Here is a 15,390-nt window from a genome sequence, read left to right on the forward strand (position 1 = left end):
AAGACTATCACCTGATTTCTCAAAAGAAACCTTGCAGGCAAGAAGGTGTTGGAAAGAAGTATTTGAAGTCATAAAAGGTAAGGACCTACATCCAAGATTACTCTATCCAGCAAAGCTTTCATTTAAAATGGAAGGGCTGATAAAGTGCTTCCCAGATAAGGTCAAGTTCAAGGAGTTCATCATCACCAAGCCCTTATTATATGAAATGTTAAAGGGACTTATCTAAAAAAAGATAAAAAATATGAACAATAAAGTGACAAGAAACTCACAACTATCAACAAATGAACCTAAAAAAAACCAACGGAAACAAAAACTAAGCAAACAACCAGAACATGAACAGAATCAGAGAAATGGACATCACATGGAGGGATGTCAGTGGGGAGGGATAAGGGAGGAATAGAGGGGGAAAGGTACAGGGAAGAAGAAGCATGGTTAGTAGTCATAAGATAGGGAGAGATAAAAAATGGTATGGGAAACAGAGGACTCAAAGAACTTATATATACAACCCATGGACGTGGACTAAGCGGGAGGATGCTGGAGGGTTGGGGGTCAGGGTGGAGGGTGGATAGAGGGGGGAAAATTGGGAAAATTGTAACAGCATAATCAATAAAAAGTATTTTAAAAAACTGACAAAGTAACTAAATCAAATAAAATCCTAATAACCTTATATTTGCTAAGGAAGTTGAATTCTCAAACACTTCCCCCAAACACAAAAATTTAGCCCAAAAGTTTTCACTGGTGAATTACATGAAACATTTATATAAGAAATGATATCAATTTTTCATAAACCGTTTCTGAAAATAGAGGAATAAGAACAGATGCCCAACTAATTTTATGAAAATCATATGCCCTGTTACCCAAACCCAAGAGAGAATTAGAGAATTATAAAACTACAACTCAATATCCCTCACTATAACAGAAATGCAGAAATCCTTAAAAAAATTTTGGGAAATCAGATCCAGTGGAATACAAAGTAGATAATACATTATTACTTAGTGGGGTTAATGCCAGGAATGCATGGTTTTAACAATTGAAAATCAAAAATTGTAATTCACCATATTGAAAGATTAAAAAATTAACATTTAACCCTGGTCGGTGTGGCTCAGTGGATTGAGTGCCCACCTGTGATCAAAAGGGTCGCTGGTTTAATTCTCAGCCACGGCACATGCCTGGGTTGGAGGCCAGGACCCCAGTAGGGGGTGCATGAGAGGCAACCACACATTAATGTTTCTCTCTCTCTCTCTCATTCTCCCTTCCTTCCCCTCTCTCTAAAAAAATAATAAAATAAATAAAATCTTATTAAAAAATTAATACAATATAAGCCAATCATATAACACATCTCAATAGATGCAGAGAAAGCATTTTTAAAAATTCATTATTTATCTGTGCTAAAATATCTCAGCAAACTAGGAATCTAAGGGGTTCTCTTGACCTGAAGGGGCATCTACCAAACCCCTTCAGTTAAATTTATACTCAATGAAGAAAGATGGCATTTCTTTCTCTTAAGATCAGAAATATGTCTGCTCTCACCACTTCTATTAAAAATTGCCACTACAGTAAGATAAGGTGACTGGAAAGGAAGAAGTAAAACTATCTCTATTTTTTTTTCAGATGTCATGATTTGTCAATGTAGAAAATTTGATGGGCAATACTAAAATGGTCCTAAAACTTATGAGTTTAAAAAGATCACAGAATAAACAAAACCAATGAAATAAGTTCAATAAATCAAAATCAGTTACATTTCTAAGTTCTTTGTTTTTTAATTTTTATTGTTATTCAATTACAGTTGTATGCCTTTTCACCCCATCCCTCCACCCCACCCCAGCTGAACCCACCTCCCTCCCCCACCTCCACCCTCCCCCTTGGTTTCGTCCATGTGTCCTTTATAGTAGTTCCTGTAATCCCCTCTTCCCACTGTCCCCGCCCCTCCACGCCCTGGCTATTGTTAGATTGTTCTTAACTTCAATGTCTCTGGTTATATTTTGTTTGCTTTTTTCTTCTATTGATTATGTTCCAGTTAAAGGTGAGATCATATGGTATTTGTCCCTCACTGTCTGGCTTATTTCACTTAGCATAATGCTCTCCAGTTCCATCCATGCTGTTGCAAAGGGTGTAAGCTCATTCTTTCTCTCTGCTGCGTAGAATTCCATTGTGTAAATATACCATAGGTTTTGGATCCACTCGTTTGCTGATGGGCACTTCGGTTGCTTCCAGTACTTGGCTATTGTAAATTGTGCTGCTATGAACATTGGGGTGCACAGGTTCTTTTGGATTGGTGTTTCAGAGTTCTTAGGGTATAATCCCAACAGCGGAATTGCTGGGTCAAAGGGCAGTTCCATTTTTAGTTTTCTGAGGAAATTCCATACTGTTTTCCACAGTGGCCTGAACAGTCTGCATTCCCACCAACAGTGCACTAGGGTTCCCTTTTCTCCGCAACCTCTCCAACATTTGTTTGTGGATTTCTTTATGTTGGCCACTCTGACTGGTGTGAGATGATACCTCATTGTGGTTTTAATTTGCATCTCTCTGATGGCTAGTGATGCTGAGCATCTTTTCATATGTCTCTGGGCCCTCTGTATGTCTTCCTTGCAGAAGTGTGTGTTCAAGTCCTTTTCCCGTTTTTTAATTGGGTTGTTTATCTTCCTGGAGTGGAGTCGTGTGGATTCTTTATATATTTTGGAGATCAGGCCCTTGTCTGAGGTATCATTAGCAAATATGTTTTCCCATACTGTTGGTTCTCTTTGTAATTTGGTGCTGTTTTCTTTAGCCATGCAGAAGCTTTTTATTTTTATGAGTTCCCACTTGTTTATTCTTTCCTTCATGTCCCTTGCTTTAGGGGATGTGTCTGTGAGGATGTTGCTGCGTGGAATGTCTGAGATTTTCTTGCCAATGTTTTCCTCAAGGACTTTTATGGTGTTACAAATTATATTTAAGTCTTTTATCCACCTTGAGTTTATTTTCGTGTATGGCGTAAGGTGGTGATCGAGTTACATTTTTTTCCACGTATCTGTCCAGATCTCCCAACACCATCTGTTGAAGAGGCTGCTTTTGCTCCATTTTATGCTTCTGCCTCCTTTGTCAAATATTAATTGACCGTATAGACTTGAGTTTATTTCTGGGCTCTCTGTTCTGTTCCATTGGTCTATGTGCCTGTTTTTATGCCAGTACCAGGCTGTTTTGATTACAGTGGCCTTGTAATGCAGTTTGATATCAGGTATTGTGATCCCTCCTGCTTTGTTCTTCTTTCCCAAAATTGCTGCAGCTATTCGGGGTCGTTTATGGTTCCATATGAATTTCTGAATTGTTTGTTCTATATCTGTGAAATATGTCATGGGTACTCTAATAGGGATTGCATTGAATCTATAAATTGCTTTCGGTAGTATGCCCTTTTTGATGATGCTAATTCTTCCAATCCATGAGCATGGTACATGCTTCCATTTGTTTGTGTCCTCCTTAATTTCTTTCTTCAGTGTTGTGTAGTTTTCTGAGTACAGGTCTTTTACCTCCTTGGTTAGGTTTATTCCTAGGTACTTTATTTTTCTTGTTGCTATATCAAATGGGATTTTTGTCCTGATTTCTGTTTCTGCAGTTTCGTTGTTGGTGTACAGGAATGCCTATGATTTCTGGGTATTGACTTTGTATCCAGCTGTTTTGCCAAATTCATTTATTAGGTCGAGTAGTTTTTTGGTGGAGTCTATAGGATTTTCCATGTACACTATCATGTCGTCTGCAAACAGTGACAGTTTCATTTCCTCCTTTCCAATTTGGATGCCTTTTATTTCTTTTTCTTGTCTGATTGCTGTGGCCAGGACTTCCAATACTATGTTGAATAGGAGTGGTGAGAGAGGGCATCCTTGTCTTTTTCCTGATCTTAGTGGGAAAGCTCTAAGTTTTTCTCCATTGAGTGTGATGTTGGCTGTAGGTCTCTCATATATGGCCTTTATTATGTTGAGGACTGCTCCCTTTATTCCCACTTTGCTGAGTGTTTTTATCAGAAATGGGTGCTGTATCATATCGAACGCTTTTTCCGCATCTATTGATATGATCATGTGATTTTTGTCTTTGCAGTTATTGATGTGATATATTATGTTTATTGATTTGCGAAGATAGTACCATCCTTGCATCCCTGGGATGAATCCCACTTGGTCATGGTGGATGATCTTTTTAATGTATTTCTGGATGCGGTTTGCTAATATTTTGTTGAGAATTTTAGCGTCTATGTTCATCAGTGCTATTGGCCTGAAGTTTTCTTTCTTCATTGTGTCTTCATCTGGTTTTGGGATTGGGATGATGCTGGCTTCATAAAAAGAGTTTGGGAGTCTTCCATCAGTTTGGATTTTTTCGAATACTCTGCGGAGGATAGGGGTTAGCTCTTCCTTAAATGCTTTGTAGAAATCTCCTGTGAAGCCATCTGGTCCAGGGCTTTTGTGTGATGGGAGTTTTTTGATGACTGCTTCAATTTCTTCTGCTGTTATTGGTCTGTTCAGGTTTTCTGCTTCTTCATTCAGTTTTGGAACATTATATTTTTATACAAATGTGTCTATTTCATCTAGGTTTTCAAATTTCTTAGCATAGAGTTCTTCACAGTAATTTCTTACAATCCTTTGTATTTCTGTGGTATCAGTTGTAATCTCTCCTCTCTCATTTCTAATTGTGTTTCTTATCCATTCAGCTATTCTATGTCTTTTGATTGGAGCATTTATTCCATTTACGTTTAAGCTTATTATTGATAGGTAGTTACTCATTGCCATTTTTTTCCTTCCTGTGTTCCTCTGCCTTTCTCTTTTCCTTCCTTTCCTTAAAGCAGTCCCTTTAGCATCTCTTGCAGAGCTGGTTTGGTGGAGCTGTATTCTTTTACACTTCTTTTGTCTGGGAAACTCTTTATTTGGCCTTCTATCTTGATTGAGAGCCTTGCTGGGTAAAGTAGTCTTGGTTGCAGGCCTCTGGTTCTCATTACTTGGAATATTTTTTGCCATTCTCTTCTGGCTCGGAGCGTTTCCATTGAGAAGTCAGTTGCTAACCTTATTGGGGCTCCCTTGTATGTTACTTCCTTTTTCTCCCTTGCTGCCTTTAAGATCCTCTCTTTGTCTTGGAAATTTGCCATTTTAATTATGATGTGTCTTGCACTGGGTCTCTTTGGGTTCCTCTTGCTTGGGACTCTCTGTGATTCCTGGATTTGGGTGACTTTTTCTCTCCTCAGATTAGGGAAATTTTCCATCATTACTGTTTCAAACAGGTTTTCTATCCCTTGCTCTTCTTCTTCTCCTTCTGGTATTCCTATTATACAGATATTGTTACGTTTCATGTTGTCCTGCATTTCCCTTATTGCCTCTTCATTCTTTCTGAGCCTCTTTTCCTTTTCTTGCTCTTTCTGGGTGTTTTTTTCTACTTTGTTCTCCAGCTCGCTGATCCGATCCTCTGCTTCATCAAGTCTGCTTTTCATTCCTTCTACTGTGTTCTTCAATTCAGAAATTGTATTCTTCATTTCCTCCTGGCTCTTGTTGATAGTTTCTATTTCCTTTTTTATGTTGATATAGTTTGCAGTGAGTTCATTGTAGTTTCCTTGTAGTTTCTGGTAGTTCTCTTTGAGCTCAGAGAGCTCAGTGAGCTTCCTGATGACCATTGCTTTGAACTCAGTATCTAATAGTTGACTTGCATCTTTTTCAGTTAGCATTTTTCTGAGGCTTCCTCCTTTCCTTTCATTTGGGAATTGTTTCTTTGTCTTCCCATTGTTTGTGAGACTCTTCTTGTTGGCCTCTGCTTCTTAAATTGATGTATTCTGACTCCCTGGGCTTATGGCATGAACTTTTGTGGTAGAATGCCAATGGGATTCAGTGGTGCTGTCTCCTTACTCTCCTGTGCTCACTGGTCTTGAGCTGACATTTATGGGTGTAACACAGTCTTACTCTGGTCTTTTCAGCGCTCCCGGTTTTCTTGTCTCACCGTCTGATCTTTCGATGTCCTCTCTCTTTGGTCTCCGATCTTCATATATGCTGCAATACTGTTGGCTGTTCGCTCTGCTCCTCAGGTCAGCTAGGTATTTGACTGGTGTTGAGGGGAAGTGGACACTGCTCCCAGCTATCTCGCCGCCATCTTCCAAGAACCATTTCTAAGTTCTAATAATGAAAAATAGGAAATAGGAATTATAAAATGTCTTTTATAATAGCATCAAAAATTTGAAATACAAAAGAGTAAGTCAACCCATAATATGCAATTCCTGTGCACTGAAAATACAAAAATACTGCTGAGAGAAATAAAAGACCTGAATTAATGGAGATATATATCATGCTCATGGATTAGAGGACTCAACATTATTAATGTGCCAATTCTTTCCAAATACATCCACAGATTCAAAGCAATTTCAAAACAGTATAAAAATACAGTCAACTTGATAGAAAAAGGATAGACATATAGATGGATAGAACAGAATAAAGAGTCCATAAATACACCCAGGTGTGTGAGTAATTGATTTTTTTGATGAAAGTATAAAGGCAATTCAATGGAGAAAAGATAGTCTTTTCATCAAATAGTACTGAAAAAACTGGATATGACCATGTACAAAAATGGACTTTGATTCATTGGTTGAACTGTATATGAAAATTAACTCAAATGGATCATAATCCTAAATTGAAGCTTAAATATACAAATCTTTCAGAATAAATCATAGGACCTTGGGTTAGGCAGATATTCATCTTAGATTTGATACCAAAAATGTCATCCATAAAAGAAAAGACTAATAGATTATATTTCATCAAATTTAAGAACTTGTTCTTTTCTGAAAACATTGTTAAGAGAATGAAAAGAGAAACCACACTCAAAAAAATGTGTAAATATCATAACTGATACAAGTCTTGTATCCATTTAAAGCTCCTGTATGTCTTTTCATGGCTTAATAGTGCTTTTATTTTTAGTAGTGAATAATATTCCACTGTCTGGATGTCCACAGTTTTTTTATACATTCACCTACTGAAGGACATCATGGTTCCTTCCAAGTTTTGGCAGTTCTGAATACCTGTGTGCAGGTATTTGCACAAACATAAGTTTACACTCCTTTGGATAAGTGCCAAAGAGTGCTGTTACTGGATCATGTGGTAAGAATATGTTTTGTTTTGTAAGGCACCCCCAGCTGTCTTCCAAAGTGGTTATACCATTTATCATTAACACCAACAATGAATGAGGGTTTCTCCTGCTCCACATCCTTGTCATATTTGGAGTTGTCACTGTTCTGGATTTTGGCCATTCTAATGGATGTGTAGTGGTATGTCATTGTTTTTTTAATTTGCATTTTGGTGATGCCATGCCTGGAGCATTCTTTCATATGCTTATTATATCCTTTGGTTAGGTGTGTGTTAAAGTCTTTCACCCTTTTTTAAATCATGTTGTTTGTTTCCTCATTGTTGAGTTTTAAGTGTCCTTTGTATATTTTGGGTAACAGTCCTTTATCAAATGAATCTTTTGCAAATATTTTCTCCCAGTTTGTGGCTTGTATTCTCATTCTCTTGAAATTGTATTTTGCAGAGGAAAACTTTTTAATGTACTGAAATATAGGTTATCAATTACTTCTTCTGTGTATTGTGCATTTGTTTTTCTATCTAAAAAGTCATCACTATATCCAAGGTCATCTAGGTTTTTTCCTCTATTACCTACTAGGAGCTAATCCATTTTGTCTCTGATCCATTTTGAGTTAATTTTGTGGAGTTGTAAGGTCTGTGTCTAGATTAATTTTGGCATGAGCAGTCCAGTTGTTCCAGCACCGATTCTTGAAAAGATAAAGAAATTTTTGTGAGTGATGCTTATGTTCACTATTTGGATTGTTACATATAAAGGGGGGCCCCAAAAATGAAATTTATTTTAAAAATATATATTTATTCTTACTCTTTTTAATATATTTTACTGATTATGGTATTAAAGTTGTTCCAATTTTTTTCTCCCCTTTAATTTCCTCCGCTCTGCACCGCCCCTCCCACCATCATTCCCCCACCTTATTTTATGTACATGGGTCATAAATATAAGTTCTCGGGCTTCTCCATTTCCCATGCCATTCTTAACCTCCCCCTGTCTCTTTTGTACCTACCATTTATAATTCATATTCCCTATACCTTTTCCCACATTCTCTCCCCACCCCCTCTCCACTGATAACCCTCTATGTAATCTCCATTTCTCTGGTTCTGTGCCTGTTCTAGTTGTCTGCTTAGTTTGCTTTTGTTTTTAGGTTCAATTGTTGGTAATTGTCAGTTTGTTGTCATTTTACTGTTCATATGTTTGATCTTTTTCTTATATGAGTTCTTTTAACATTTCATATAATAAGTGCTTGGTGATGATGAACTCCTTGAATTTGACCTTACCTGGCAAGTACTCTATCTGCCCTCCCATTCTAATTAATAGCTTTGCTGGATAGAGTAATTTTGGATGTAGGTCCTTGCCTTTCATGGCTTTGAATACTCCTTTCCAACCCTTTCTTGCCTGCAAGGTTTCTTTTGAGAAATCAGCAGATGGTCTTATGGGAACTCCTTTGTTGGTAATGTCTCCGTTTCTCTTGCTGTTTTTAAGATTCTCTCTTTAATCTTGGGTAATGTTATTATGATGTGCCTTGGTGTGTGTTTCCTTGTGTCCAACTTCCTTGGGACTTTCTGGGCTTCCTGGACTGCCTGGAAGTCTATTTCCTTTGCCAGATTAGGGAAGTTCTCCTTCATTATTTTTTCAAATACATTTTCCATTTCTTGCTCTTCCTCTTCTTGTCCTTCTAACACCCCTATGATTTGGATGTTGGAATGCTTAAAGTTGTCCCAGAGGTTCCTAAGGCTCTCCTCATTTTTTTGAATTCTTTTTTCTTCATTCTGTTCTGGTCGAATATTTATTTCTTCCTTCTGGTCCAAATCGTTGATTTGCATCCCATTTTCCTTCCTCTCACAGTTGGTTCTCTGTACATTTTTCTTTATTTCTCTTTGCATAGCCTTCACTTTTTCCTCTCCTTTGCTACAATACTCAACCATTCTGTGAGCCTCCTGATTTCTATTGTTTTGAACTCTGCATCTGATAGGTTGGCTATCTCTTCACCCTTTAGTTTTATTTTTGGAACTTGGATTTGTTCTTTCATTTGGACCATAATTTTTTGTGTCAGTGCACTTGTTACATTGTTAGGAGCAGAGCCTTAGGTGTTTGTCCCAGTGGGGTAACCCACCTAGCTGCCTTATGGTGCTGTATGTGGGGGAGGGATCCGAGAGGGAACAGTGCAGCTTGCAAGGCTCTCAGCAGGCTTTTCAGTCATTTACCCTGCTACCCTGAAACAAATTGAGCCCTTCTGGTGCTGATTCCCAGGTGGGTGGGTTTGTGTACTATTACCCAGTGGGTCTCTCCAATGAACTCTCCTGTGAGAATCAGAGTTTCTCCTACCACTGCAACCCCCACACGTTTTTTACAGTCAGAGGTTTTAAGGCTTTATTACCCCACCTGGAACCCTGGGTTGTGAGGTCTGTCTCACTTCCCAGTTGTTCCTCCAGGTTTACCAGCAAATGTGTGACGCCCAGTCTGCTAGCCACTACCTTGCCTCACCTGGTCCTCCAGCCACCGCCTTGCTGGGAGTCCTCTCCGTCCCAGCTGCCCATCTCCACCCTTCCTACTGGTCTGAATGAGTGTTTCTTTTGTAACTCCTTGGTTGTCAGACTTCCATACAGTTCGATTTTCTGGCATTTCTGGTTATTTTTGTTTTTAAATTTGTTGTTTTCCTTCTTTTGGTTGTACAAAGAAGCAAAGTGTATCTATCTACACTTCCATCTTGGCCGGAAGTCTGTGTATTGTCTATGGCCATACCATCCTGAATGTGCCTGATCTCGTCTGATCTCAGAAGTCTCTGTATTTATTCTTACATGTTTAAACCTCAGTCACCTTCAAAGTACTCTCCATTTGATGCAATACACCTATCGAGATGTTTTTTCCACTGCTGAAAACAGATTTTGAACTCATTGATTTGATGCCATTTAGTGCTTCTGCCGGGGTTTTTTGTTTGTTTGTTTCACCTCTTCTACATCAGCAAAATGCTTCCCTTTGAAGACTTTTTTCATCCAGGGGGAAAAAAAGTCACTTGGGGAGAGATCGGGTGAATAGGGAAGGTGGGGCTAGGGGTCATGCTGTTTTTGGTCAAAAACTGCTGAAAACTCTATGTGGTGTAGACAGGTGCGTCTGTAAATCACCCATCATGAAATGATCAAACACATTGAAAGAGTCATCAAGAATATTAACTAAAGCTGAACGCAGCCTTTCACTACACTTTATAGGTATGTAATTTTAATAATACCAACACAATTAAACTTCTTAGCATTCTCCACTTCAATTTTTTAAAGAATATTTTATTGATTATGCTATTACAGTTTTCCCAATTTTTCTCCCTCTATTCCCCCTCCGCTCTGCACTCCTTAACCCTCCACTATTACCCCCCTTAGTTCATGTCCATATAAGTTCTTTGATTTCTCTGTTTCCTATACCATTCTTAACCTCTCCCCGTCTATTTTATGCCTACCAATTATGTTTCTTTTCCCCTGTACCTTTCCCCCCATTCTCCCCCCCAAAAACCCTCCATGTGATGTCTATTTCTCTGATTCTGTTCTTGTTCTAGTTGTTTGCTCAGTTTTTGTTTTTGTTTTGTTTTTTTTTAGGATCAGTTGTTGGTAGTTGTCAGTCTGTTGTCATTTTACTGTTCATAGTTTTTGATCTTCTCCTATTTCTTAGATAAGTCACTTATTAACATATAATAAGGGCTTGGTAATGATGAACTCTCTTAATTTGACCCTATCTGGGAAGCACTTTATCTGCCCTTCCATTCTAAAATGATAGCTTTGCTGGACAGAGTAATCTTGGATGTAAGTTCTTGCCTTTCACTGTTCTGAATACTTCTTTCCAGCCCCTTCTTGCCTGTAAGGTTTCTTTTGAGAAATCAGCTGATACTCTTATGGGAACTCCTTTGTAAGTAACTCTTTCCTTTCCTCTTGCTGCTTTTAAGATTCTTTCCTTATCTTTAATCTTGGGTAACTTAATGATGATGTGCCTTGGTGTGTTCCTGTTTAAGTCCAATTTCTTTGGGACTCTCTGGGCTTCCTGGACTTCCTTGAAGTCTGTTTCCTTCACCAGATTGGGGAAGTTTTCCTTCATTATTTGTTCAATAAATTTTCAATTTCTTGCTGTTGTTCTTTTCCTTCTGGCACCCCTGTGATTTGGATATTGGAACGTTTAAAGTTCTCCCACAGTTTCCTAAGCCTCTCCTCATTTTTTTTTTGAATTCTTGTTTCTTCATTCAGTTCTGGTTGAATATTTCTTTCTTCTTTTTGTTCCAAATTGTTGATTTGAGTCCCGATTTCCTTCCCGTCACTATTGGTTCCCTGTATGTTTTCCTTTATTTCACTTTGGGTAGCCTTCATTTGTTCCTTCATTTTGCGACCAAGCTCAATCAAATCTGTGAGCATCCTGATTACCAATGTTTTGAACTCTGCATCAGATAGGTTGTCTATCTCCTCATCACTTAGCTCTTTTTCTTGTGTTTTGATCTATTCTTTCATTTGGGCCATGTCTTGGTGCACCTGTAATGTTGTAAGGGGGCAGAGCATTAGATATTCTTCAGGGCTGGGTAATGCTCTTTGCTGCATTGTGGCACTGTCTGTGGGGGAGGGGCCAAAGAGGGAAAAATGTGTTTCATGTGCTCGGCTCTAGCCCACTTTCAAATGAACTCTCTCTCATCTGAGACTGGGAGTTTCTACCACCATAGCAATTCCCCTGTAGCTTCTAGCTAGCTTTGACTGCCGCCTTGCTGCGGGTCCTCTCTGCCCACCCAGCTGCCTGTCTCCATCCCTCCTACCAATCTGGGTGAATATTTCTTTAATTCTTTGGTTGTCAGAGTTCCATGCAGTTTGATTTTCTAGTACTTCTGGTTGTTTATTGTTTTTAGATCAATTGTTTATTGTTTTTAGATTGGTTCTTATCTACCTTTTGGTTGTGTGAGGAAGTGAATGGTTTCTACCTCCACCTCCATCTTGGCCAGAACTCCCCCAGCACTCTCCAATTTTAGTTTCTAGTTTATTCCTTTCTTATTTGTAGCCTAGATAGCAGTTATGGTTTGTAGAAAATACAGCTCTCTTCAAGCATTATTGTCAAGTTTTGGTAGAGATAGGCTGTGTATACCTGGAGAGCTCCCAAAGTGTAGCCGTTGCCACATGTGGAAATCTACTACAAGTAAGTTTTATTTTCCTTCTAGATTCCTTTCTGACTGGCATTTGTGATCACCTTTCTGACACCATTTCTACCAGGAATGGGCTATGTAATGATTTGAGGCAATTCAGAACTAAATTTTTGCATCTTTAACTTCTGGTCTCTCCTTTTATTTCCTTCAAAATAATTAGATTGAGGTGATGAATACTAAGTTATCATAGGTCTATGACTAATTAAAATAAATAGATATATTTATAGAAAATATGGCAATATGTCAATAATAATTGTTATTAAAGCTACACAAATGTTTAGACCTGCCATTAATTGGCTAACATTTGCTTTATTGCCTTTAAAGTAGTAAGTGGAAACCGACCAGAATAACCTTTTGAAATTATTTACATTTATTATGGTATGATTCAACATAACAAAAAATTTATTCAGTACAAAATTATCTAAGCTGTTTGGATTAAGGTTAGTACTTACCACACACATGCCTATACACACTCATACATACACACTGAGGATATGAATAAAAGTCTACTGTACCTTAACCTCTAGGGGAATGTGCCTCCAATGAATGGCCTATTAGTTAATTGTCTTGTAGATATGAGTGCTTTCTCTTTCTTAGATGCTGCCTAAGCTGTCACTGTACATAGGATCCAGTAAGAGGGTTCACAAATGAGGTCCAGAGTCTCTGGGCAGGGACTCCACCTTTAAGCCTTAGGAAACTAAAGGAACTCCTTGTGGCACTGTAGTTGGGAGCATGTGTCATGAAGCTATGGGTCCTTGGAGTTCTTAAACTTACTGCTGGTGAATTTGCTTTCTCATGGGGTTCACATTCTTACTATGATTGGCTGTATACAAGCTAACTAACCCTAATGTGTTGATTTAATGATATGTTAATACACATGGAGAGTCTGTTACCACACCTATCTGGCTGTACAGACAATGTACATCAAGCAACCTTACTGTATAGATGCTGATAAGATACTGATGAGTGGACCCTCACTAGTAGGTAGGCAGCTCTCCTTTGCTGGTGTTGGTAAAGTGCTATAGTCAGAACTGGGACTTGAGTCACAATTCAAATAGTAATTCTGAGTAGAGGAATTATTGGTGATTTTCTCTTTATTTTTTTGTTTTCTACAATAAACATGTATTTCTTTTTCATATTGATGTTACAATCAGAAAAAATATATTTTTTTTATGTTCAAGAGAAAGTCTTTTTCTGGGTAATGAATTTCCATTCTGGATAATCCTGCACTCTTCTACTTTACAACAAATCTGAAAGTTTCTTTGATTTTTTTTTTACCATTCTTCATCCCTGTACCATATTTATTTCATTTAACCTTTGCAGACCTTGTTTCCTGGATTTATTACCATATTTCCTGTTAAACTCTTGATGTCAGAATGTTTAAACCTCACTTCATCACTGAGATTACATTACCATATGTGAGATAAATTCAGAGTGATTTGCATTTTTCCACTTACATCTTAAAGATTTCTCCATATTGGTGGATACCATGAATTTTGTTTTATTAAATTAGTTTTCTCTAGATAGTTGTTTGATCCTTTTGAATCTCAGCCCTTCCTATACTTGAAAACTCACAAATGATGAGTTTACCTTTCATTTTTGTTCAATTGCAGGGGGAGAAAGGATTTCCAGGTTTGGAAGGCCATCCAGGTTTGCCTGGATTTCCAGGTCCAGAAGGGCCTCCAGGGCCTCGAGGACAAAAGGTATGTGCCAAGTTGACAACCAGCAATACCATAGGAATTATTCTATCTCAAATGTGGAAACAGATATCAAATCGACTTAAAAAGTTACTGAATTATAGCCAGAAACTAATATTTAAATAAAATAATAGAATGGCTGTGAATTTTATGATTGGTTAAAAAAAATGAATATTACCACTGTATTCAAATGTTTTTGGAAGATGCTATTAATTGTATGTGGTTATCAGGATTCTTAACAAAAAAATAAGTTCTTTCAGGATATTAGCTGTACTGAAAGAGCTGAACTGCCAGGTGTCCAAGTAGTTGATTAAGACGGCCAAAATGAAATTAACAGTCAAACATTTAGTGACTTACTATGACAGTATAAGCAAAAAGTTAAACCAGAAAAAGTGCCAACTTCCCCACTCTTCCATTTTTCCCGATGGAAGAGCACCAGTGAAGATCACATGGATCAGCACAGACATGGAAATTGTTTCACTGCTGAAAGACCTTGGAGAAAAAATCTCCTGCCTTTTTTTATGGACCTTGAGTGGGTTGGGGGAAGGGAAAGGGCAAAGAGCTAAGAGTGGAAAACTACTAAGTCAGAGTGCAAAAAAAGTGCCCTCAAGGATCCTCCCTCCCTCTTTCCTGTGTCTTTTCATTCAGGCGCCAGGGGCCTTTCAATGCATAAGTGTGTGACCAGTCAGGGGGCACCAAGGTTGGTGTGGAATTGGCAGCTTTTCCCCCTGAGGCCTACCATGAGGCCTTTGTAATTGCTTGTGGTTGGGCCTGAAACATCACATGTAGGATTTTACCCAGGAGTCATTCTTCTCAATTCCATCACTTGATATTTCAGGACCCAAGTGAGGAACATAGGCTACCCCATTCTGGTCCTGGATGAGTTGGACACTGAGGGGCTATGCCCAAAACTGGATAATTATTTTGAGGCCAGAGTAGATCATAGTCATGATTAAAATCATTCCAACTTTTCCTGGGTGACTGAATATAACCATGAGCCCCAACCATTGCCAATCCAGGCATAAATGGCTCACAGGCCACCTGATCTACTTTAGAAAGCAAAGAGGCTTTTTTCTCAAGTCCTATGATAGACACATCTACTTTGCCAGTTTCAGTGATCTAGGTTCAACACAAACCACTGGCAATAGCAAGACCCCTCCTTGGCTGGCTCACAGGAAGTTAAAGGTTATGCTGTGATCCGGTTCTTCTGGGGCCAAGGATTTGAGACCACCCTGTTGTGCTTCCAAAGCTGAACTAATATTATTAATGACTTCAATAGAGGTAAATGACAGGTTGCAAAATATGTTTTCTAATTGAATGACCCTGACAGTGGGAAAAGTTGCCTGGAGCATACACGTGGGCAATAGATACCATAGGACAAATCCCCTGAGTAACTAGAGTCTACCTGGTTTGGGAGTTCTCCTTTTATTCTATTTAGTGCGATATGTTCAATGTGAGGGACTGCTT

The 15,390-nt window shown here is 38.4% G+C and overlaps 1 protein-coding gene across 1 annotated transcript in view; it reads left to right on the forward strand.

The window, feature by feature from the left end:
- The window catches only part of COL4A5 (collagen type IV alpha 5 chain), a 324,804-nt gene that overhangs the window by 120,625 nt on the left and 188,789 nt on the right, over positions 1–15,390 (forward strand). Inside the window, exon 3 of the mRNA XM_024551615.3 lies at positions 13,840–13,929. Within this exon, the coding sequence (XP_024407383.2) occupies positions 13,840–13,929 (90 nt within the window). The remainder of the gene's footprint in view (positions 1–13,839; positions 13,930–15,390) is intronic.

Source organism: Desmodus rotundus, chromosome X, assembly GCF_022682495.2.
Source record: "Desmodus rotundus isolate HL8 chromosome X, HLdesRot8A.1, whole genome shotgun sequence".
Classification (NCBI taxonomy): domain Eukaryota; kingdom Metazoa; phylum Chordata; class Mammalia; order Chiroptera; family Phyllostomidae; genus Desmodus; species Desmodus rotundus.